The 24276-nt window shown below is 39.1% G+C and overlaps 1 protein-coding gene across 1 annotated transcript in view; it reads left to right on the top strand.

Moving 5' to 3' along the window:
• The window catches only part of SREK1 (splicing regulatory glutamic acid and lysine rich protein 1), a 252902-nt gene that overhangs the window by 44118 nt on the left and 184508 nt on the right, over positions 1-24276 (top strand). Inside the window, 2 exon segments of the mRNA XM_030193208.1 lie at positions 23267-23343; positions 23345-23407. Of these exon segments, the coding sequence (XP_030049068.1) occupies positions 23267-23343; positions 23345-23407 (140 nt within the window).

Raw genomic sequence — 24276 nt, forward strand, 5'->3', positions numbered from 1 at the left:
AAATGTGGCACGCAGGAGATGGACCTGACAGTGACCCAGGCAAATGCCAAGGTGCCCATCTTCAGCAGAAGGAAAGAATCTGGATCCACAGGACTGGACGCGCTACTCCTGCCATGGCCTGAGTTGGCTCTGCTATACGTCTTCCCTCAGTGGCCATTGTTAGGCAGGTCCCTGCATGGGATAAAGCAACACTGAGGTCGAGTCATCCTGGTGGCTCTGGATTGGCTTCTGCTTCCTTGGTATGCGGATTTGGTTTGTCTCCTCTTAGAGCTGCCTCTTCGACTTCCAGTCAGCCCCGGTCTCCTAAACTAGGGGCCAATTCAGATAGGGGATTCCTTACCGCTTTGGTCTTATGGCGTGTCTCTTGAGCGGTTGCGTTTGATGAGAAAAGGGCTATTTTGATGAGGTGATAGCTACCTTGTTGCAAGCTTCAAAGATATACTTCGGCCTATGTCTGGGTTTAGTGTCTTTTTGTGGTATGGTGTGATCCCACTGATTAAAGTAATCCCAGTTTTCACAGGCTTCACTCCTTTCAAGGCGTCTGTGACTTATCTTTTGGCCTTTTTGCAGGATGGTTTGCAGAAAGGACTGACTTATAATTCGCTTCGGGTGCAGGTGGTGGCTTGGGTCTCTTTACGGAGTCGAGTGTCCGGTTCATCCCTGGCTTCTCACCCGCTTCTTATGGGACAGGCTAAGGCTTTGTCCTCCGCTGCGCTGGCCTTCTCCGACCTGGAACTTGAATTTGGTCCCTAAGGCATTACACGGGGCGCCCTTTGAGCCTTTGCACTGGGCTTCTTACAAAGATGTCACCTTTAAAAATGGTGTTTTTGGTAGCTATAGCATCGGTGCTTAGGGTCTCGGAATTACAGGCGGTCATGTTGAGATCTCTTTTTGCAGTTTTCGTAGTCTTGGATCACCCTGCGGACGGTGTCTTCCGTTTTACCGAAGATTGCCTCGGCACTTCATATCAATCAGCCTTTGTTTCTTCCTTTTTTTTTTTTTTTTAAATTTATAACCATTTAAATTTTTACAAGCGATAAAACAACTTGCTGGAAATACAGAGAAAGTAATATGTAGGAATTATTTCAATCAGGTAATTCTATTCAATTCCTTAGACCACTAAATAGGAAGAGTGAAACAAGATAAGGAGATCAATTAAACAGTAAACAGAAAAAAAACCCCGTGGTATTAACCTGATTATCCCCAGATATTACTCGTCTAATTCATTATTCCACGTTTTCTTCCTATGAGGGTCCAGGTTTATGGAATTCTGTACCTTTTGTATGCGATTTAGAAATGATTTTTGTCATGTAGTAACACCTCCCTGGAGTCACTCCTTGCAAAGGAAGGTAAAGTGAGCTGCGGCTTCCTATCTTTTTATACTGCTCCTGGTCATAGCCTGATTCAGGTTACCCTAAATGGCCAGCAAGTATGCATCTTCTCCAATTGGCTCCCTACACACAAACCCTAAAGCTCCCAATCTACCTTGCCCTTGGATGGGTCTCACATGCAAGCTCCTGGGTGCTATGTTTCCTCTGCTGGTTTTCATTATACAGCACTTGCCTGCCTTCCACATACAAACCTGTTCTGCTAGCCCTGACCTTAGCCTGCATCTTGACCACTCCTGCCTGCTATTTTGGTGGTTGTCCTGTTGTTTAAGACTGCCTTTTTGGGTTTGGGTCCAGCCCATCTTGTGCCCCCTTCCATCTGGTAACTGGGGTATTCTCTGCCTTGTGGAAACACATTAGGCTCATGCTCTAAGTCCTAGCTGCATTGGAGGGCTTAAGCCGAGGAGAAGGGGGCTTGTTGCCGGTTAAAATGCAGAACCTAGGCCCAGGGTCCCCGGTGTTCCTTGTGGTGATCAGCCATGGCAAATACTGTGTGCTAGTTTTCAGAATTACTGTAAAGCCTTGCCTTTTGGAGCAGAGAGTTTTCTGTTTGACACTTTCTTGAGAGTTTTTAAAATGCTGTTCTGATTTTAGAAGAGTTTTATTATAATTTTTGGTTAAATGTTGTAAACTATTTTGGAGTCTTGATGAGAGAGGCAAAATACTCTACATATACCCTTAAGAAAATACACGCACATTTTTTTCCCCTTTTAATCCTAATAGACTCAAATATGATTAGAATTTCTTTGAGTAGTAGACTGCGTTGCCTTAGAGGTTGGCATATCAATGCCCACCATGCTAGGGTAATTGCATTCTAATTTGCAAATCTATAACCTATGTCACTGGTGATGTGAAGTTTGCATTACAGCCTTATACATTACGTTTAATATCTGGACACAGCCTTCCAGTGAGATTTTGATTATCTGTTCTCCATTGAGTTTTGGAGGAGTAGAGACCAACTTCTTTCTTTCTAGAGTCTAATTTATGTTTTCAGTTCGTAGTCCCATTTTTCAATGCTTATTTAAAAAAAAAAAAACCAAATTGAAAATAGGGATTTTTCTGTTGGTGAGTTATCTATTGCCTTTTTTTTTTTTAGCTAGGAGTACTAATTGTGTAACCCTCCATTGCCCCTGGTACAAAATAAGTACCTGAATATATGTAAACCGCTTTGAATGTAGTTGCAAAAACCTCAGAAAGGCGGTATATCAAGTCCCATTTCCCTTCCCCCCCTTCCCCTTTCTTCAAGAAATATAGAGTTCCTTCTCCTCTCTGGGTGGTGGCCTTTTTTTTTTTTTTTAAATCCCACGTCTACCTTCATGGCCCCATAACTGGTTGGATTTTCAGGAAATCCTCAATGACTATTTCATATAATACATTGTACATATGCTGGACCTCCATTGTATCTTCATGAATAACTTGAAAATGACTAGCCCTAGGGTTCACCAGGTCAGATTTGGGAAGCTTTCTTTTTTTAACTTGACTAAACACAACCTAACTGAGCCTGCAGCATTTTGGGAAGTCCTGTATATGAGCAGTAAAGATTTGGTCTTTACCAGAAAGTACTGACAAGTTTATTCTGTCCAGTACCACTTGTCATCTTGGGGGCCCAGTTGTGTGACTGGTGAACTACTCTTTTTAGCAAAGACATGTTACAGGTAAGCAGTTTTGTTTTTCTTGGTACAAAGGTATATGTAATATATGTAGATGATAATACATGGTCTGGCTGGATATAAAAAAAATCATTTTGAAAAGGAAAAATGATCTGTTTAGAACTTGCCTTTTATGAATACTGATTCCTTTGCAATACCACTATCCATATTGGTTATTGCTTAGCACAGTAGAATATTAATTTGTTGGGCTGCTTTAGGCCCTAAGCCAGGGTGTAATGCTTCTGCTGTGTCTAGTGTAATGTTCTGTAATCAAAGCTTCCCTAAACAATTTAAATTTTTTTAAACACCATTTTCCCCTAGTGCAGTGACTGTTGCATGGTAACCAGAGTAAGACTATGTCACTGGAGTGTTTTATAAAATACATTGAGTGCCAGTGGGTAAGGTATATATAGAGCTGGTATTTAATACTGCTAATAAAGTGTGATGGAACTAAGACAATCAAAATAAAATGAGCTAGGCACATTCATCTGACCTATTTCAGTGCCTGTATATATGCTCAAGAGATAAGGCATACAAATACATAAATCTGTCAAATTTCTAGTAGCAAAATTAGCCTGATGCCAAAATATTTTTAAAATAAAATTGAAGGTGTTTTACTTCAGTATTGAATTCCATCTTAGGGTTGATGGTAGACAAAAGCTTTTATACTTTTACAGTCAAAATAGGAGAAAGAAATGTGTAGATGCCACAGTTTATAAGTTGTCTATTTCTCATCCTGCATATTTCTATTGCTTTACCAAATCTTTTTATTCTGAGGAGAGAAATGGCCGAAACAGCAAAATTGCCACCTTAACCATCAGTTCTAACTTTTTTTTTCTGTCCACGTTTGCTGGTAGCTGGAGTTTAACTATTAATTTGGTTTTATATGTTCTCTCTGTGTGATATCTGTGCATTATTAGATGACTAGACTGGCCCAGGCAGACCTGTTACACTTGCCTGAGTAAGGCATTGTTTACCATGCCACTAAACCTGCCGTCCAGTGACACCTTCATGGGGGAATGAGATCGGAGTCTGGCCGCTGAAGATGGACGCCTGTCTCTGTTCTTATTTTCTTTTTTTTTTTTCTTTTCTTTTCTCTTTATTTTGTCCCTTTTTTTTTTTTTAATCTCTCACCTTAATTTGATTTGAACTGGATGTCCAGTTCTGTAAACTGAGAATCTGTAATAATTTGCAAATCTGTTTTGCATTACACGAGAGAAGGTGAAGGCAGCTGCATTTAGAGAAGAATGAAGTAAGACTGAAGTTAAATTGAAGGGCCAGGAGCAGTAGGAATTCCCTCTTCCCCTCTCCACCAATATCAGAAAAGTTTGTTGAATAGAGCATTAAAAAAAAAAAATTGTTAGCATAAAAAATAAATGGATGGAGGGGAGATGTAATTTTTCAGGAGACTGCCACAGGTTTAAAGATCCTTTCCCATCTAGGACACTGATTCAGTTCATGCCTGTGTGAAATGATTTGGTGGCATCAGAGGCCGATGCAGAAACCTTGCGTTACTGCCATGCAGTGATGCTTAGCGCATGGCTTCCTAATGCAAGTGTAATGCCAAAGTTTTGTTACCCAATGAAATATGCAAATAAGTATGGCACTAAAAATGTGCATTAACATGGGAGATCACACTGGATGCATGCACACCAGGGTCTGCACTAGTAGCTGTATTGTGCATACAAATCAGCACCTAGAGTTGCATGTTCACACATTTGCATTTGTGCAGAATTACATTCTAGCACATGTGCAGAAGTATGTGCATGCAACTTGAGGTTACAGTTAAATTCTTTTTGTGTTCAGACTTTTGTGCATGCATGCAGTTCTCTACAGTCTAGCACCCCTTCCTTAGTTTTGTCTTTTTTTTTCCCCTTTTTTTATTTTTTACCCATGCTCTTTATGGAACCTGGAAAAAAATTGTAGGTTGATATGCTTGCAGTAAAGAGAAAAAATGGCATGAAATCTTCATTAGCACTGACCACAGAAGAATGAGCTGACCTTTTTGTCTTCTCAGACCTCGTGTTAAAGCTCTAATGTTGAGCTCAGCCTTTTGGTCTTCTGCACACTTCTCTGCTGCTTTGCTGAATTTAAATGTGCAGTGCAGTCGCATCTACACAAGGCTTTGTGCTGACAAAACTCATTTTTGCATTGTGCATCCATAAAATTGTGCATGAAACCCAAGCTAACTGGTGTGCAAAGCTTAGTGCGCTTTCTGCATCGGCCTCTCAGTCTGGGTGTCAGTAGACCATGTCTGTGTGACTAAAAAGAATTAATGTAGCACTAAAACTGACATTGTTGGTAATCTGAACAGAGAGGCCAATGTTGACACACGGGCATGGAGATTGAATTCCATTCTTACCCCTAGCAGAGCTTCCCTCAAGTTTCAGCATGTTGGAAGGACAATGTAAGGAAATGTGTGCTGCTGCTTCTCATGCTGTCTTTGTAGTATGAATAAATGAGTACTTTAGAACCCAGTAGAAACCAGTCTTGCATTTTTTCAAAAGCACTAGACTGAAGAAAGAGACAGCCTTTTTGGAAACAGAAAAAGTGTGCAAAAATTCTCACACATGACAACAGAAATAACTTTGAAAACATGAAGGAGAATGTTGTGTAACCTCAAATTTTGAGAAGACATAGGTTACCTGGTAAATTAGAAAAGGTATCGTGTCTCAAGTAGGTATCATCATTCAGAGACTGCATTCAGTATATTTCTGCATGGAGCAGAGTTCACACAACTCTGAAGAGCAGTGCCATAATTTACATTATTATTTTTTTAATGATTTTGTGCATTTCTGCTGTGCCTTGCTTAGTCAATGTGAAGGTTTTGGCATACCTTTTTCTTCTGATCGTTTGTAGAAAGCTTTTAGGGTTTTTTTTTTTTTTTTTTTTTTGTTACTCTTCTTGCTGATCTATACTTTCACAGAACCCTATTCTGTGCTGTTTACTTCTATATAGACAAAACAAGAAATAAAGTATTGCACAGTATGGGACTTTCTCAGCTAAGACCTTAGATTTTCTGTCCAAAGTTCACGTGTCTTTGAAAATGCTGACTCAAAATCTGAAGTTGCTATGATGGTGAGTGACCGGGAATCGGAGAATAATTGCCATTTTTTTTGAAGAGTACAATTAATAGTTTTCTTACATTCTTTTACTAAAGCTTAGCATAAGCTAAATGCTAAGAAGCCCATAGATATAAAATGGGCTTCTAAGCATTAGCCTGTGCTAAGCTTTATGAAAAGGGCCCCCTAGTGTGTCATATTAATTTTTTAAAAATAATTTTTGAGAAATTGATTATTCCCTTCTTCCTTGCAAAACTCGCACAATTTTGGAGACTTTAGAGGTTGCGTTTTGTATATGTAGCTTCAGCTCTTTCCCAGTTGCATATTCGACGTGACTAATCTGTGTGAACCACTGACTTCAAAAACATCCTTGGCACTCACAAAATTTGTACAACCTAAATATATGTTCTTTCTTAATACTGCAGCATCACTGAAATGATTCTGGAGAAGAATTCATAGTAGCTGTTGCTTTTTTGTTTTTTTTTTCTATTTTAGTTTAGGGACCAAATATGGAATTATACTGTTCTTTCTTCAAGGGCATTGTTTTGAGGAGGATCTTTTGCTCAGCTAGTGCAAAGAACCTACTTCAGTGATGGGGATTTTTTTTGTTTGTTTTAAAAGATCTAATTACTTCCTTTCGAGCAGGGGATTTTTGTTGCTGCTAAGGCATCTGCTTCCAAATAATCTTGTCAGCTCCCTATTTTTCACAAATAGGACATGGCAAATCAACATTTCACAAAGTACTTGCTCCAAAAGAACAGTAGGAACTTGCTTGATGGTAGGATTGCTACAGATCCATTTTGTTCTAAAGCTCGTTTCCCTGATTGTGCAATATGTCTTTTATTATACAAAGTGTACTTTGAAAATAAAGTATTTGCATCATTTAAATCCTCAAATAAAAACACATTATTATCCTTGAAGAGCAAAGGGTAGACAAAGTTTTATGGCTTAATGTTTATTAGTCAAGATCAACAAAATCTGACTTTGGCCAATATATTTTCAGAAAATTTGTTATATGAAAAAGCCATTTTGTTGCTTAAATGTATGTATTTGAAATTTTCTATGTATCAAGCTCCTCTTGGTCAAGTAACATTTTTTGTTTTGTAGTTTTAATAACATGTCATTTTTTTAATACACTTTTAAGATGAGGTTTCTGTCCCTGCCTTCAAGTTTCTGCAGTTTGTAAGGAGGGCAATGTCAGATGCAGTAGTATCTACCCTTTGCTGCGGCTAGAAAATTTTCAGTAGGAATCGTGTTGAAATTCCCAGCAATAATGTTGCTGTCCTGTTTCTGTCAGCAGATTTTCAAAAATCACAGGGGAAGAACAAATCTTAGAAATAGAAGAAAGATGCAATAAAGGAAGAAATGCAGACACTGGAACACTGTGTGTGTGTGTGTGGGGGGGATTTGAAAATAGTCTATATAAGAATTAATGAAGCAACAAGTGCTGCTAAAATTAAGCAGGATGAGGGAGGTGTTTCTGTGTTGAAACACATGGGGAAGCAGAGCACATAGGGCTGGATGTTTCAAGGTGTTTCTTCCATTTATTTATAGTGAAAGTGTTTTAGTAGTGGCTATAGAAAGTCTACACTTCATTGCATATTTGTTACTTTGTTGCATCTGTGTATCAGAATTGCTTGCATTTTAATGATTCCTTATCCAGGTAGACCAGTGGGTTGTGTCCCCTTACCAGCAGATCAAGCAGAGAAGCTGAAGATTCTAGTAACGTTAATGGTATAAGAGGCAGTGCAATCAGGAACCTATCAGTATTTTTCAGCCTCCAGCAGATGGTGCAGGTTGGACTGCTGCAGTAGGAGGGCCCTATCCCCCTTGGATTCATACTAATGGTTTACATCATGTGGTTGAGGCTGGCCATTTTGGTCTCCCAGGAGTTGGATTATGACTTCTAGTTGAGCCTGGAGGAGTTGCTGCCCCTGCCTTGTCCCATGCCTTAGCCCAAGGGCTTTTGCTCAGTTACTCAGTAAGGCTGTTTAGCACAGGTCCCTTAAGGGGTTCCCTGCCAGAATGACAAGAACTTTCTCTGGAAGAGGGGGATGATTTCCTTGTAGTCTGCTTGTTTTGCCAGCAGGATTGTCAACTCTTACTGATCAGGTCATCTTCACCTTTCGCATCTCCATATCCTCACAGGAGCAAACCTTTCATGGTGAGTCTATCCTGGAATGTTTGAGAGAGCCTGCAATAGCTTATCTACTTCACAGAGCCTTGTTACAATGGTATTTGTGGAATAGGAGATTCTGGATTTAGTTGTGAGGGGCACCAAGCTGATTAAATTGTACCCTCTTCCCCAGGCAGACCTGGGTCATCTTTTGAGTCCCCAAAGTGGATGTCTTGATGATGATAGTAACCAAAAGAACCACAGTTCCAGTTGAAGGAAGTTATACCCTTAGATACTTACAATAGGAAAGTGGAGCAGCTCCTCAAACATACCTGCAGTTTCGTAGTCCTTGGGGTTCAGGCAGCTGTCTGTGGAGGTTATGTAGCATGCACTGTGGTATGATGGGTTTAGCAACTCTTATTCTTGCTCTTATTTTGCTCTTCTGGAGTCGGGTGTGGCCTTCTTAGCAGATGTGATTTGCCATAGAGGCAAAATGTTATTGTCATAACTAACATTTACAGCAACATCGCACAAAGCCTGTGAAGGAGTCATTGGGTATTGTTAGATTATCAAGAAGTAAAAGGGACATTTGAGGAAGACAAAGGCCATAGTGGAGAGATTAAATGAATTCTTTGCTTTCATCTTTACTGAGGAGTATGTAAGAGGTGTACCTGTGCCAAAAATGGTGTTCAAGGGTGGTAGTATGGAAGCATTGAAACAAATTTTGGTGAACTTGGAAGACATATTGAGCCAAATCTCCTAGACCAGAGGGTATACACCCCAGGGTACTAAACATTAGTGATCTGTAACCTGTCATTAAAACTGTCCGTGGTACCTGAAGATTGGAAAGTGGCCAATGTAAAGCCAGGTGATCTGGGAAGTTACCCTGCTGAAATTAGGGCTTGACAAACTGATAGAAACTATTATAAAGAATAAAATGATTGAACATTCAAACATGGTTTAATGGGACTCAGCATAAACTCACCCAAAGAAAATCTTGCTTCACAAATTTGCTGCATTCCTTTGAAGGCTTGAATAAGTATATGGATAAAGGTGAGCTGGATGATGTATATCTAGATTAAAGTCCCTCAGAAAACTAAGAAGCAGTGAGGTAGGAGTCAGTGTTCTGTTGTGGACTTTGGTTAATAGAAAACAGAGGGTATAGTTAAATGGCTAATGCTTTCAATAGAGGAAGATGATTAGTGGAGTGCCCAAGGGATCTGTACTGGGACCAATGCTTTTTAATATATTAATAGGTGAACAAGTGAGGTAATTTAAATTTGCTGAATACACAAAACTATTCAAAGTTGTCAAATCACATGCAGATTGTGATAAATTACAGGATGAACTTAGGAAATTGGAAGACCGGGCATCCAAATGGAATTTTATATGGCCAAGTGCAAAGTGATGCACATTGGGAAGAATAGTTTAAATCATAGCTACTTGATGCTAGGTTCCACCTTAGGAGTTACCACCCAAGGAAAAGATCTAGGTGTCATTGTGGACAATAAGTTGAAATCTTCCACTCATTGTGTAGCGGTGGCCAAAAAAGCATGCAGAATGTTAGAAATCACTGTATTAGGAAAGGAATAGAGAATAAGACAGTATTACAAATGCCTCTGTATCTCTCCATGGTGCAACCTCACCTTGAGTATTGTATGCAGTTTGAATATCCGTATCTCAAAAAAGATATAGTGGAATTAGAAAAGGTTCAAAGAAGGGTAATCAAAATGATTAATGGGATATAACTTCTCTCATATGAGAAAATACTTAAGAGTTAGGGTTCTTCAGCTTGGAGAAGAGAGAAGGCTGAGGGGAAATATGATAGAGGTCTACAAAATCCTGAGCGGAGTAGAATGTGTAAATGCAAATAGATTTTGTTTACTTTTTCAAAAAGTAAATAGAGGCCTAGGGGGACACACCATGAAGTTACATAGTAATGTATTTAAAACAAATAGAAAATATTTTTTCATTCAATGAATAGTTGAACTCTGGAACTCATTGCTGGAGGATGTGGTAAAAACAGCCTATCTGGGTAAAAAAAAAAAAAAGGTTTGGACAAATATCTGGAGGAAAAAATCTATAAATTGCTATTAAGGTAGACTCTGGGAAAAGCCACTGCTTATCCCCAGGATTGGTAGCATGTAATCTTGCTGATTTTTATGATACTGCTAGGTACTTGTGACCTGGACTGTCCACTGTTGGAAGCAGGATACTGGGCTAGATTTACTATTGTTCTGACCCACTATAGCTGTTTGTATGTATTTACCTTGGGGTTTACATTGACATTCGAGTGACTTTGTATTCATTACTCGAGAGAGTAGACAAGATTCTGGATCACCTAAAGAGTCTCTTGTACGATGCAGGCCTCAAGATCTTGGGATTGTCTACAGCTTCTCGGTTCCAAGGCAGCAACATAGAAAATGATGGCAGATAAAGACCTTATGGTCTATCCAGTATGCCCATCCATATCATCTAATTCTAATATCTCTTTGAGATCCTTTGTGATTTCCAACTCTGACTTGAGCCCCTACCGTCTTCGTCTCCACCACTTCCACTGGGGGATTATTCATCTACCATCCTTTCCATAAAGAAGTATTTCCATAGATTACTCCTGAGTTTATCCCCTATTCACTTTTTACCTATGCTCTGTCATTCCTGAACATCCTTTCAATTTAAGGAGACTTGGCTCCTGTGTATTTATGCCACTGAGGTATTTAAATGTTTCTATCATATCTCCCCTCTGCTGTTTTTCTTCCAAAGTATACATATTGAGATCTTAAAGTCTGCCTCCATACACATTTTGATGAAAAACACTAACCATTTTAGTAGCCATCCTTTGGACTGATTCCATCTTTTTGAGGGTGCCATATCTAGAATTATACACAGTGTTCTAAATGGGGTCTCTCACCAGAGACATACAGAGGCACAATCGTCTCCTTTTTCCCGCTGACCATTCCTCTCCCTATGTATCGTTTTGGCTTTTGCCATTGCCTTTCTGCTTGTTTGCTTACCTTAAGATCATCAGATATGATCACTTCCAAGTCCCGCTCCTCCTTTGTGCACAGAAGTACTTCACTCCTATACTGCACTGTTCCCTAGGGTTTTTGCAGCGCAAATGCATGACCCTGCTTTTTTTTTTTTTTTTTAGCATTAAGCTTCGCTAGACCCTTCCTCATATTCACATTGGGGGTGTCTACCCTATGATTTTGGTATCATCTGCAAAGAGACAAACCTTACCAGACAGCCCTTCTGCAATATCGCTTACCAAGATGTTAAAAAAACCCAAAAAAACTAGACCAAGAACTGATCCCTACAGCACACCATTGGTAAGCATCCCTTTCCTCACAATGAATTATCACTGCCCTTTGTAACCTTCCACTTGACCAACTTCTAACCAGTTTATTTAGAAGTCACCAATGCAGAACTGTGTCAAATGCTTTACTAAAATCTAAGTACACCACATCTAGTATTCTGCCTCGTTCCATCACTGGTCACTCAATCGTAGAACTTGGTCAGATTTGTCTAACTAAGACTCACCTCTAGTAAAGCCATGATGCCTTGGGTTCTGTAATCCATTGGATTCCGGAAATCTCGCTATCCTTTGTTTTTGAAGTGTGTTCAGTGTACTCACCACAGAGGACAGACTAACTGGCCTGTAGTTCTCTGCCTCCTCTTCCCCTTTTGTGGAGAGGGACCACATCCATTTTTCTCCAGTCCTCTGAGACCACTTCCTACTCTAGAGAAGTATTGGAAAGGTCAGACAGCAGAGCCACCAAAATTTTCTAAATTCTTCAGTACTCTTGTATGTATTCAGGCTGGCCCCTTGCTTGGCCACTTTTAGTTTAGCTAGGTCCTTATGGAACAGCCTTCTAAAAATCATTCAAGGTCTACCAGACTTCCATTCCTATTTGTTTGTCTTCTGCAGTTGTGCTCCCAAGTTTTCTTTGTGAACATAGAACAAAAATATGTTGGTTCCGCTTTATCCTTTTCAGCTTCTACATATTCCTCCCTTTCATCTTTGAATCTCTGAGTGCTACTTTTGCTCTTGCTCCTATCACTAACACATTTAACTATTTTAGCTATTTTTTTTATTCCATTTGCATCCTTGCTTTCCTAACCAGTTTATGGTAACTTTTCCAGATATTCTTGCCTGTCTTCCTGTTTCTGCGATCTCTTGAAGTCTGTGAAGGCTAACCTCTTTTTCCTTGCCTTTTCAGCTACAACTTTTAAGAACTAAAGCGGCCGCCTTTAACTTATTTACTTTCCTAACAAAAGTGTTTGCTACCGTATAAAATAGCTTCTTTCAGTTTTGCCACATCTTTTCTACTTCCCCCCCCCCGTCTTGACAAAGTTTTTGAAGTCTAGAATCTTAACTTTTGAATAAACTCTCTCCACAAGTGTCTTAATATTTAACCACACTTATTGCCAGATGATCACCCACTATAATATCAGAAATGTCCTGTTCATAAGTACTAGATTGTGTGAGTTCCAGTACCAACTGCTGGAAAAGAGTTCCTCCTGAAGAGAATCCAGAATCTCCTTACTTCTAGATGACTTTGCAACAGAGATCCCTAGTAAGCATCTGGAAAATTGAAACAGCCTTTTAGTAGTACTTCCCCTTTCATAACTTTATTATGAATGTCTTCAGTTAAATATCTGTCCACTTGTTCCTGTGAAGGAAGCTTGTATATCACACCAGTGTCAGTAGATTTTGCATTACCTCCTTCCAGATTAATTTAGTGTGTCTTTCTTAGCCTATGTCCTTCAATTTTGTTGCTTTAATATCTTTGACATATAACACCACTCATTCTCCCTTTCTTCGTACCCTACCCTGTTCTTCCTAAATAGATTATAGCCCGGTAAAACTATTCAAGTCATAGTTCTCTGTGAACCACATCTCTGTGACAGCCACTAAATCTTTCATCCTAATCTCTGGATCCAGAACTGTATTTCCCATACTATGGCCATTAGAATGCACAGTTTTCCAAATGTTTCTGTTTTCTTTTTTTCCCCATTTCTGTAGGGGTATTTAATGTTTTACTTATCTGAGGGCTTTGTTCATCCATCCCCACTGATTCTAGTTTAAAGCCAGCAGGTTAGCCAGACTGCTGTAGAATACGCTTTGTCCCTTCTTTAATAGGTGGGACACCATCGCTGCACAGTAACTATCATAATATCATCCATACAGCCATGCATTCTTCTCTAAGATTCAAGGTTCTTTTCGTTGTTCTCTGTCCTCAACCGGGAGGATTGATGAGAACACCTCATGTGCACATATCTGCTTCATCCGTTAACCCAGAGCCATGAAGTCACTTTTAATACATTTGATGGGCTACCTAGCTGTATCTTTCATTCCACTATACCATCTGGCTGTATGTGATCATGGTGGTTTAAAAGTATAAAAATAGGAAAGGGAATTTAAGCCGTTCATTCAAACTTAACATCCTATCTAAATAAATACAAGCAAAATAGTCATAAATGTCACACAGTTCACAGCAGCATCAAATAATAATCACGAGACTTTGACTCTCTGTAAACTCTCTGTGGTGTCTCAAATCTTGGCATCGGGCAGAGAGCACACCTCCTGGGACATCATGTTTGGCAGATAGAGGCCTCTGTACCTTTAAAAGGGACTCACAAACCACCACTACCCTTCACTTTCAGCAGTGTTGGAGTTTTGAGCTTTGGCTCCTCCTGTTCCTGGAATTTTCTCACTACTTCCACTTCCAGGGTTGAATAACCAGTTCTTCAGTTTGAGAGAGAGAGTTGAGATATCAGTTATGCAGAATCTGGTGATCTGTGTCTAGGTGTCTGTTTTCAGCACAGCTTCTTCTTCCCCTCTGCTGGAGATTGTTGTTGCCTCAAGAAGCATTTCATCAATGCATTTCTTGTGGTCATTGATGCTTCTCAACCTCTCCTCCTCCTCATCTTTCCTGAGGAACTTTCTCTGCAGACATCTTGCACATGGAATCAGTTCCTTGCTTTAGATCATGCTTGTGAAGTTGTAAGAAGGACATCAACTTTGATGATACAATTTTTCACAGCTATACTTCAGTTTAGAGAGTAGCACGGGGACAGAAATCTTATCCGTCGCCACTGGAATCTAACCTGTCCCCACCCGTCCCTGCAAGAATTTAACCTGTCTCCACCCAGTCCTACAAGAATTTAATGGTGCATAAAAAATAAATTCTGATCGGCTCTCTCGGTCTCTCTCTCTGGGTTCGAGCCGCAGCACTGCAGGAAAGGAAGGAACAGAAGTTGGAACTTGTAACACTCTGGTGCACACATGTAAGACTGGTGTCTGATTCACTGCCACTATGTGCTGGGAGGTCACCACATGCATGTGCCGGTAGGTCAAGTGACATCTGATGCTCATGCCTGTGTCAGAGCTGAGGTCTGCTCATCAGCCCCTGAGCAGAGAGGATTAATAGTAACATAGTAAGTGAACGGTCCATCCAGTCTGCCCAGTAGGCCCACTCATTATCAGTTCATGATTAAATGAACAATGAACGTGATATATACGTCATTATGGTCTTTCTTTGGTGTTTCTGGGACATAGACTGTAGAAGTCCCCTGTCCCTATCCTTATGTTCTAACTGCTGGAGTTGCTATCGAAGCCCACTCCAGTGTATTCGTCTTCTCATTTGTGGAACGCAGACCGTAAAAGTCTGTCCAGCACTGTCCTCATGTTCCAGCCACTGAATCTAAGCCCTTTCTAGTCCATCCTAAACCAGATTGTCATATATGAGACACAGACCATACAAGTCTGCCTGGTATCGGCCCTAGTTCATCACAGCTGGGGTCGCCATCTAAGCGTCACTCGACACATCCACACACATACAGCCATTTAAGTTTAGTTTTTTAATAACTTCTATTTTCTAATTATCGATCCTCTGTATTCATACCTCGCCTTTTTGAATTCTGTCACCATTCGTGTCTCTACCACTTCCTTAATGGAAGATTTCCCACATTTGTGCTGTTAAAGCGAGGAGGAGACAACACTCCAAAGAACTTGGTACTCTGTAGGTGAGAGGCTGGCAAAGGTGCAGCTTACATTTCCATGGGAGTACCTTTTAGTACTCCATTGTTTGTGTGTCTGTTTTTATTTCTTCCTTTTCTATACTTTATTAGTGAGTTGGATTCTGCTGGGACCTGTTATATTTCCTAATCAAATTGTAGTTATTTTCTATTTTGAATCTTTTACATTTTGTTTATTGTAAACTGCTGAGACCTGCAAGTTAGCTTTGGTGGTATAGTAAAATTTTAATAAACCATGTGTATTGATTGGGGGGGGGGGGGGAGGTTTGACAGTGGTAAAATGAAAATTGTTGTCTTAGATTGGTGCTGGGATCCTCAGAATGCCAATTTTCGGGGTGGGGAGGAGGGAGGGAGAAGTATATGCATGATTGTTCAATTTCAGGCCGGCAGTATTGTTGTTTGTTGGAAATAAGTAAAAATACACAAAACAACCCCCCCCCCCTTTAAAATTTGACATCCTTGATTTCCCTTTCAACCAATAGTAAATACTTCTATCTAATTCAATTGAACTAATTGATGAATGTGTCTGTATAGCATGATTTGGAAGATAAGTTGGTGAAGAGGAAAGGAATGAATACCCCATTAGTATTGTGACATCAAAGAGTGTAATTAGCCTACCAGCCCTTTTGAAGTGGGGGTAAATAAAGAGATCCCTGGAATAAGCAAGCAAACAAGCTCCCTAAAACAAGAAAAACTAATCCCCTTCTAAAGCTACATAAAGTAAACCAGTAGCTAATGCAGCAATGTAAGAGTACAATAACAAAGGAGGTGGTATTTCCCTTGTTTACAAGAATATATCTGATGTTACTTTGATTCTTAATATTCCAGAATTAGAGATTTTTGTTTGCCAGTTAAGGATTCCACGTCTGTCATTTTGACATGTATTTTTTGTTATAGCCCACCTGGTAAGTAGGCTAAGGTCTATCCATTCTTTTGTGAATTTTTTTTTATTTTATTTTTTTTTATTTTTGTTACATTTGTACCCTGCGCTTTTCCACTCATGGCAGGCTCAATGCGGCTTTATGTTTATGGGAAGATTGAAGGGTGGCCAGTGTAATGCTGTTTTTTAAAAAAAGGTTTCAGAAGAGATCTGGGAAATTGTAGACCGTTGAGCCTGACGTCAGTGCCGGGCAAAGTGGTAGAGACTATGTTATAAAGTACAAAATTACAGAGCATATTCAAAAGCATGGATTAATGAGAAAGCAGATGCAATGATGATTAATGAGAAAGCCAACATGGATTTAGTGAAGGGAAATCTTGCCTCACCAATCTATTACATTTCTTTGAAGGGGTGAGCAAACGTGGATAAAGGTGAAACGGTCGATATTGTGTATCTGGATTTTCAAAGTCTTTTGACAGAGTACCTCATGAAAGACTCCAGAGGAAATTGGAGAGTCATGGATAGGAGGTAGTGTCCTATTGTGGATTAAAAACTGGTTAAAAGATAAAAACGAAGTAGATTTAAATGGTCAGTATTCTCACTGGAGAAGGGTAGATAGTGGGGGTTCCCCAGGGGTCTGTGCTGGGACCGCTGCATTTTAACATATTTATAAATGATCTAGAGATGGGAGTAACTAGTGAGATAATTAAATTTGCTGATGAAACAAAGTTCAAAGTTGTTAAATCGCAAGAGGATTGTGAAAAATTACAAGAGGACCTTATGAAACTGGTAAGATGACGTTTAATTTGAGCAAGTGCAACGTGTGATGCATGTGGGAAAGAGGAACCCAAATTATAGCTACGCAATTCAGGGTTCCACATTAGGAGTCACTGACCAGGAAAGCGATCTAGGCGTTGTTGATGATACGTTGAAACCCTCTGCTCAGTGTGTGGCGGCGGCTAAGAAAGCAAATAGAATGTTAGGTATTATTAGGAAAGGAATGGAAACCTGCCATGAGTGGGAAAGCGCAGGCTACAAATGTAACAAAAAAAACAAAAATGAGGATGTTATAATACTTTTGTATTGGTCCATGGTGTGACCGCACCTCAAATATTGTGTTCAATTCTGATCTCCGCATCTCAAAAAATATATAGTGGAATTAGAAAAGGTGCAGAGAAGGGCGACGAAAATGATAAAGGGGATGGGACGACTTCCCTATGAGGAAATGCTAGAGTGGCTAGGGCTCTTCAGCTTGGAAAAAAGACGGCTGAGGGGAGATATAATAGAGGTCTATAAAATGAGGAATGGAGTGGAACGGGTACGCGTGAATCACTTGTTTACTCTTTCCAAAAATACTAGGACTAGGAGGCATGCAATGAAGCTACAAAGTAGTACATTTAAAATGAACTCTGGAATTCTTTGCCAGAAAAATGTAGTAAAAGCAGTTAGTTTAGTGGGGTTTAAAAAAGGTTTGGATGGCTTTCTAAAGGAAAAGTCCATAGACCATTATTAAAATGGACTTTGGGAAAATCCACTGCTTATTTCTAGGATAAGCAGCATAAAATGTATTGTACATTTTTGGGATCTTGCCAGGTACTTGTGACCTGGATTGGGCACTGTTGGAAACAGGATGCTGGGCTTGATGGACTCTGTGTGTCCGAGTATGGCAGTACTTGTACTTACATAAAAATTCTATTTCTTGTTCTTAAAGTTTGATTTTATGGGATATTAATGTGCAACTAGAGCATTTACACAATGTTAGAAAGAATGACCTTTTTTCTTATCTATCCTCTTTAATTTTATACCTTCTACTTCCCCAAGCCATGATAAAGGTCACCAACTTGATTTAATTTCCTTTAGAGATAATGGATATTCTGCTCATAATGTTAGTCTGCCATTTCAAATAGGAACAAATGCTATGGTTGGATCGTTTTTGCTGTTCATGTATAATTAATTGGTGTCAGTTTAAAGATTCTTCTAAAATGCAAGCTCAGCTTTATACTTGTAGAGGTAGAATTGAACCTAGTACTTTCTGGGGATTCTTTTTCTTCACAGTGGCCAGCTAACAACGACTTTTGTAGATGAATGACCTGAAGTTAGTCTTTGGTGGATCATACTTTCCTCTTACAAAATTTGGAGTACATGCGAATTACAGGGAATGTCCTAAATTGGTTTAATGTTTTTTTTGACCAGAAGATCATACAGGGTTAAATTGAATAATGATCTATCTTTTCAATGGTATAACCCATGTTGAGTGCCAAAGGGATTCCCTCTTTTTCCTGTGTGTTTAATGTGTTTTTGTGATATCTTGGCTCACTGTTAGGAGTGGAGGAGTAGACTAGTGGTTAGTGCAGCGGACTTTGTTCCTGAAGAACTGGGTTCGATTCCCACTGCAACGCCTTGTGAGTCTGGGCAAGTCACTTAACCCTCCATTGCCCCAGGTATAAATAAGTACCTGAATATATGTAAACCGCTTTGAATGCAGCAAAAACCTCAGAAAGGCAGTATATCAAGTCCCATTTCCCAGTGTAATGTTTTTCTTCATTACACTTATGCTGATGATTTCTCTCTACTGATCCCATTACACTCTGTTCTTGACATTGATCTTTCCAAAGTTCACTATTGTATAGATTTGTTGGATAAATGGATGCACTACTACAAGTTTAAAACTTAATACTGATAAAACAAATTTTTTGTGTTTTGATACCAAGCCAGAAAGTATTCTTAAGATTATTAACATTAATTTTTGGATTATCTAAATACGATAGTGTTTCACCATTCTATGTCAAGCTTCATTGATTACCAATAGAGGCTAGGGTTCTTTTCATACTGGCATGTTTTCTTTTTGAAGTATTTCATGGCCTGGTTCCTAATTATTTTTTTCCGTCATTTTTGCTATGTTGCTGCCTCTAGAGCCCGGAGATTTGGTAATAATTTTTTTTTTTTGCCTTTCCTTCTATCAAGGGTAAAAGGTGATTAATGCTTTTTGAAAAATCTCTAGCATTTCAAGCTGCCAGACTTTGGATGGATTTTGCTGGAATTTATTTCACTTTCTCAATCCTACCTTTTGTTTAGAAGGAAGGTTAAAACATTTTTATGTAAGAAATTTGTTTTTGTGGGATTGAAGTTAAATGCTAATGTATTGAATTTCCTGTGTGTACTTACTCCAGAGATATCATTAAATCTGATCATGTTATGATCACTGTTATCAGGTCTCCCCAACATGATTACATTCGTGTACCAGATTACGTGCTTCACTAAGGACCAAGTCAGAATTGTTTCCCTTTATGTTGGTTCTTGAACCAGCTGCTCCATACAGCAGTCCTTGATTTCATCAAGGAAAGTTACCTCTCTAGCATGCCCTGATGTTACATTTACCCAGCCAGTATTGTGTTATGTGAAATCACCCATTATTGTGTTACCCAGTTTGTTAGCCTCCCTAATTTCTGAATCTATTTGTTCATCCTGTTCAGGTGGACGGTAATACACTTATCACTATCTTTTTCCCCTTTACACATGGAATTTCTATCCATAGGGATTCCAAGATATGTTTTGTATCCTGTGCCCTGCAGAATTTTTAGTCTGTTCAATTCAAGGCCCTCTTTAGCATATAATGCTACCCCTGTACCAGTTCGGTCCACCTTATCACTATGATATAATTTGTACCCTGGTATGACAGTGTCCTATTAGTTATCTTCCTTCCACCAGGTTTGAGGTGCCTATTATATCTAACTTTTTGTTCAGTGTAATATATTCTAGCTGTAGCTTGTTTTTTGTGTTGTGCCTGTATGTTTGACCGTGTCCATTTTCTCCTGATTAGTTACGTTGGTTGCCCATTAAATTTTGGTTTCAATATAAATTATTATTGACTTGTAAGGCTTTTCATGATCATTCACCCAGCTATTTGGCATCTTCAACAATTCTGTATATCCCAAGTCGGTCTATACGTTCTCTTAATGATTATCATCTGGTTAGCCCCTCAGTTTCAGCAGCATGCCTTGATGTAACACACCAGAATGCTTTTTATTATCTAGCACCATCATTATGGAATGGCTTGCAAAAACACCTGTGAGAAGTAGAATCTTTTACTGCTTTTAAAGCCTTGTTAATTACCCATCTCTTCTGCATGGTCTGTACAGATAGTTTGGCATCCATTGATTGATATTCCCTGGGATTCTACATATCGTGCTTTAATTTCTGCATGGAAATCAAAGAAAAGCATATTCTATGTGTAACTTAATTGGTTAACTAATCAGTACTGTCAATTGGGTGTTAAGTAATTATCAGCACTTAATTGGCATTAAGATTTGTGCACAATTCGCTAAATGTATTCTGTAATATGATGCGCTTAAATTCTAAGTGCATGGGCATTTCTAAATTCTATGCGCTTTGTTATAGTATACACCCCACTCTGTGCCTAATTTAGGCATCGGGATTTGCACCAAGTAAAACATGGCATAAATAGTTGCTAAATTTGGACACATGGAGAGGCGCTTGGTGTAGTTTATATACTGTGCAAAAATTTAAGCCTATTGTATAAAATATAGGCATACCTTTTTTTCCCACATGGAATTTTCAGGTGCCATATATAGAATCTAGCCCCATTGTGTATGTTCTGGATATGAATACATTGATAATATAATTGTGACGTACATTAATTTTGAGTTGTATGGGTCTTTGTGTGTTTTATTGGTATGACTGTTTTCTTTCTTTTATATTTTGTAGTTCCTTTCCTTTTATAATTTTAATTTTTAATGTAAGCCACTTTGTTCTGTACTGCAGTACCTAGTGGTATATCAAGAATAAACCACATAGCATAACATTGTTAATGTATTCGTGCTTGTATGCTAGAAGACAACAAATAATGAACATTTTGGAAGAAAGTGTAGACTTCTAATAGAGCTTTTAATATTTAATCAGTTTTGTGTATCTGTGAGGCTCAAGTTCCATATTCTTGTATAACACTTTATTTGTTAGGGTGAGGTTTATACCGGGTAGGATTTCAATATAACAAAATCCTGAATGATAGTACACCCAGCTATTTGCTGCTCTCTGTATTATTTCCCAAGGTGAATTTAACTGTGCATATATATATTCAAATTTACCAGGTAGCCTATGATAGCAAATACTCCCATCAGATAGCCTATGATAGCAAATACTCCCATCAGAAATAATTTTTTATGCATGTATACTGTTTAAAAATCAGCACTTGTAAGTTAAGATTGAAAATATAAAGGATTGGTAGGCGAATCTTGTATGGCTCCCTTTCCCAGTATATCTTGTTTTGATGCAAAGCTAAGGATATTCTGTACATATTTGGAAATGGAATTTCAGATGCAGTTAAGAGCCTTACATTTGTTATGCCAGATCAGACTAGGGCCAGTCAAGTTGAGTAGCCTGTTTCAAACAGAGACTTGTCCAGTTCACAAGCCCCTGGCAGGATCCCAAAAAGTTTATAGATTCCATGCTGTTTGTCTCTATGAATAGGTAGTAATTTTCTGCCAAGTCTACCTTTATTACAGTTTATGGACTTTTCCTCCAGGAGTTTACTCAAACCTTTCTTAAAGCCAGTTGCACTAAGCAGCTTTTACCACATTTTCCAGCAGTGAATTCCAGTGTTCAACTACACACTGAGTAAAAATATTTTCTACTGTTTTTATAGGGCTGATCATTTTCTCCTTGTGCACTTATCCAACAGATGGTTTGAGTGAAACAATATTGCATCTCATTTATCTGCATTTTTAGGACGTTCTCAATTTTATGAAAAGGAGAGCTCTCCCTGGCTAATGTGCACTTAATGGGTGTTCATTATTTCAGATCATTACTCATCTAAATTGTGCTAGGCTGCAGATTTTAGAAGAAGTACTTTCAGCCAGAAAACAAATGCAAACACTTAAGATGGCAGAAAAAAGTGCAATAAAAATCTAAGAAGTGTATAAACTTAAATGCCACTGTATATCAACAAAAACATGAAATAAGCTCTTTAATTTTAGTGGAATGTACATTGCATGATGCAACTTTTTGTTTGTTTGTGTGTGTGTTTTTTTTTTTTAATTCAAGAATGAGTTGTTTGCAGCATTAAAACCAAGTGAATCATGTAGTTGATTGGCCTCTGTTTGATAGTTCCTTTGAAGGACTCTGGTTTTCAGTGGTTCCACTTGAAAAAGAGTCTAGAAGTGTTGAGTAGGTATATCTTATTAGTCATTTTCTTTCTTGTTCCACAAGTAAAAAAATTTGAAAGGTGATGGCTTAATCAGCTTCTGTCTAGCAGATCCCTGAGCATGTAACAAAATCACCGTGCTATTGGTTTGCTTAATAGTCTGGAAGTGCAAGAGTGACAGTGTTGTGGAAGTTTAGAGGGATGTACATAGAGAGAGATTTTATAGATGAACTTCCAAAGTGCTAATTTATACTACATTTGGATATGTCTAGTGCGGTCATTAACATGTCAGTGAGCACTAGAATCCTCTTCAAAGTATGTGTGTAAAATGAAATTGTTTCAGGGGGTCAGTGATTGTGTTGGAATCTCCACTAAATAGAAAGGTCAGACTATAGGGGAGCAGATCTTACAGGGGACTCATGGCTGAATAACACAGGATGCTGGTGAAGGGTCAGATATCAAGTAGAACATTTTCTCTCTCTCTCTTTTTTTTTTTTTTCACAAATTTGGTTATTTTGCCATTTCTGGGGATTAAACTTTAAAAAATGTTCTTCTTTTCTGTATCTGATGTTCTGTGTGCTATTAGTGATGCAGCCAACACGAACGGTTGTCATGTGTAACACAACTTTCGATCACCGTGAAAACACCGTCCTGGGAAAGCGTCCATGCTTGATATCGTTTGGTTCATGAACATTAAGTTTCCAGTACAGGTGACCCATAGCTCAAAGTGTTAAATAATTGTCTACATTATTCAGTTTTTAAAATATTACTAGTCTTTGAAGTTTTGATCACTTTGTTTTCCTCATAGTGCAGGGTAAAAAAAATAGAGGAAGTGTTTTTTTTTTTCTTTCATTTATTTTAAGGATCTGTAGTGTTTCTTTTCTTTTAAAATGCAAAGGTAATTGTCATAGCAAAATAAAATTAGGATGGGGATTGTATTTGTCATAATGCTAGCTCTTTGCCTCTGCAGGTAAAATTCCAGAGGAAGCTAAAGCCCTGTCATTATTGGCTCCTGCTCCTACCTTGACAAGCCTGCTTCCTGGGGCAGGGCTTGCTTCCTATCCCAACGCCCACTCCAGCCCCAGCTCCTACTCCTGCGTCTCTGTCTTCGGTAGGTGGTGTTTAAACACGCACATTGTACAGTGAATGCATAGCAAAGCTCATTGTTGATCACCCGTTGGGAGCTTGTTGCAGTGCAGCAAATTGGATTATTGTAGTTGTGAACAGTTCAGTTACTCAGATGTTTTCAAAAATTCATGTATGTTCTCAGCAAATATTTTGCTAACATTCATTCTCTGAGGAAAAGCAGGCATGATCTCACATGTGGGTGACATCATCCATGGAGCCCGTTGTTGAAACTGCCATAGAGCACTGTCACTTTAAAACTTTAAGGCAATGCTCCCCACCATGCATTCGCGACGCCTTCCCATTCGATGCTCAAACGCGGGACCAGCAGTCTAGCATCTTCCATGGACCAGAGAGGTTGGTTTTCTGATCTCTCCTCAGCATATTGAACTTTTACATTTTGGTGCCTTCCCTTTTTCGTAATATATTTCTTAATTTTTAGGAATTTTTTTAATTTTTCAGCCTTTGGGGTCTCTGAGCCCTTCTTATCCCGGGAAGCATCGACCATTTTCAGGTATGCGACTACTCGAGCTCACTGAGCCATTGAGCCTTCTGACCTAGCGTTGGCCATTTTCCATTTCATCAAGCAGATCAATCCATAGACTGGTGGGTTGTGTCCATCTACCAGCAGGTGGAGATAGAGAGCAATCTTTTGCCTCCCTATATGTGGTCATGTGCTGCCGGAAATTCCCCAGTATGTTCTCTATCTCAGCAGGTGTGTGGTCACACAGCAGCAGCTCAGGCTAGGTCTTCAAGCCTAATTGTTTAGGTTTTGTTGAGTACCTGGGGTTGAGAGCTCTTCGTGAGCAAGTGCAAACCTGGTGGTACCAGGTCCCTCCTTTTCTCCCCCCTCCT

This window comes from Microcaecilia unicolor, chromosome 2, assembly GCF_901765095.1.
Source record: "Microcaecilia unicolor chromosome 2, aMicUni1.1, whole genome shotgun sequence".
Lineage (NCBI taxonomy): Eukaryota > Metazoa > Chordata > Amphibia > Gymnophiona > Siphonopidae > Microcaecilia > Microcaecilia unicolor.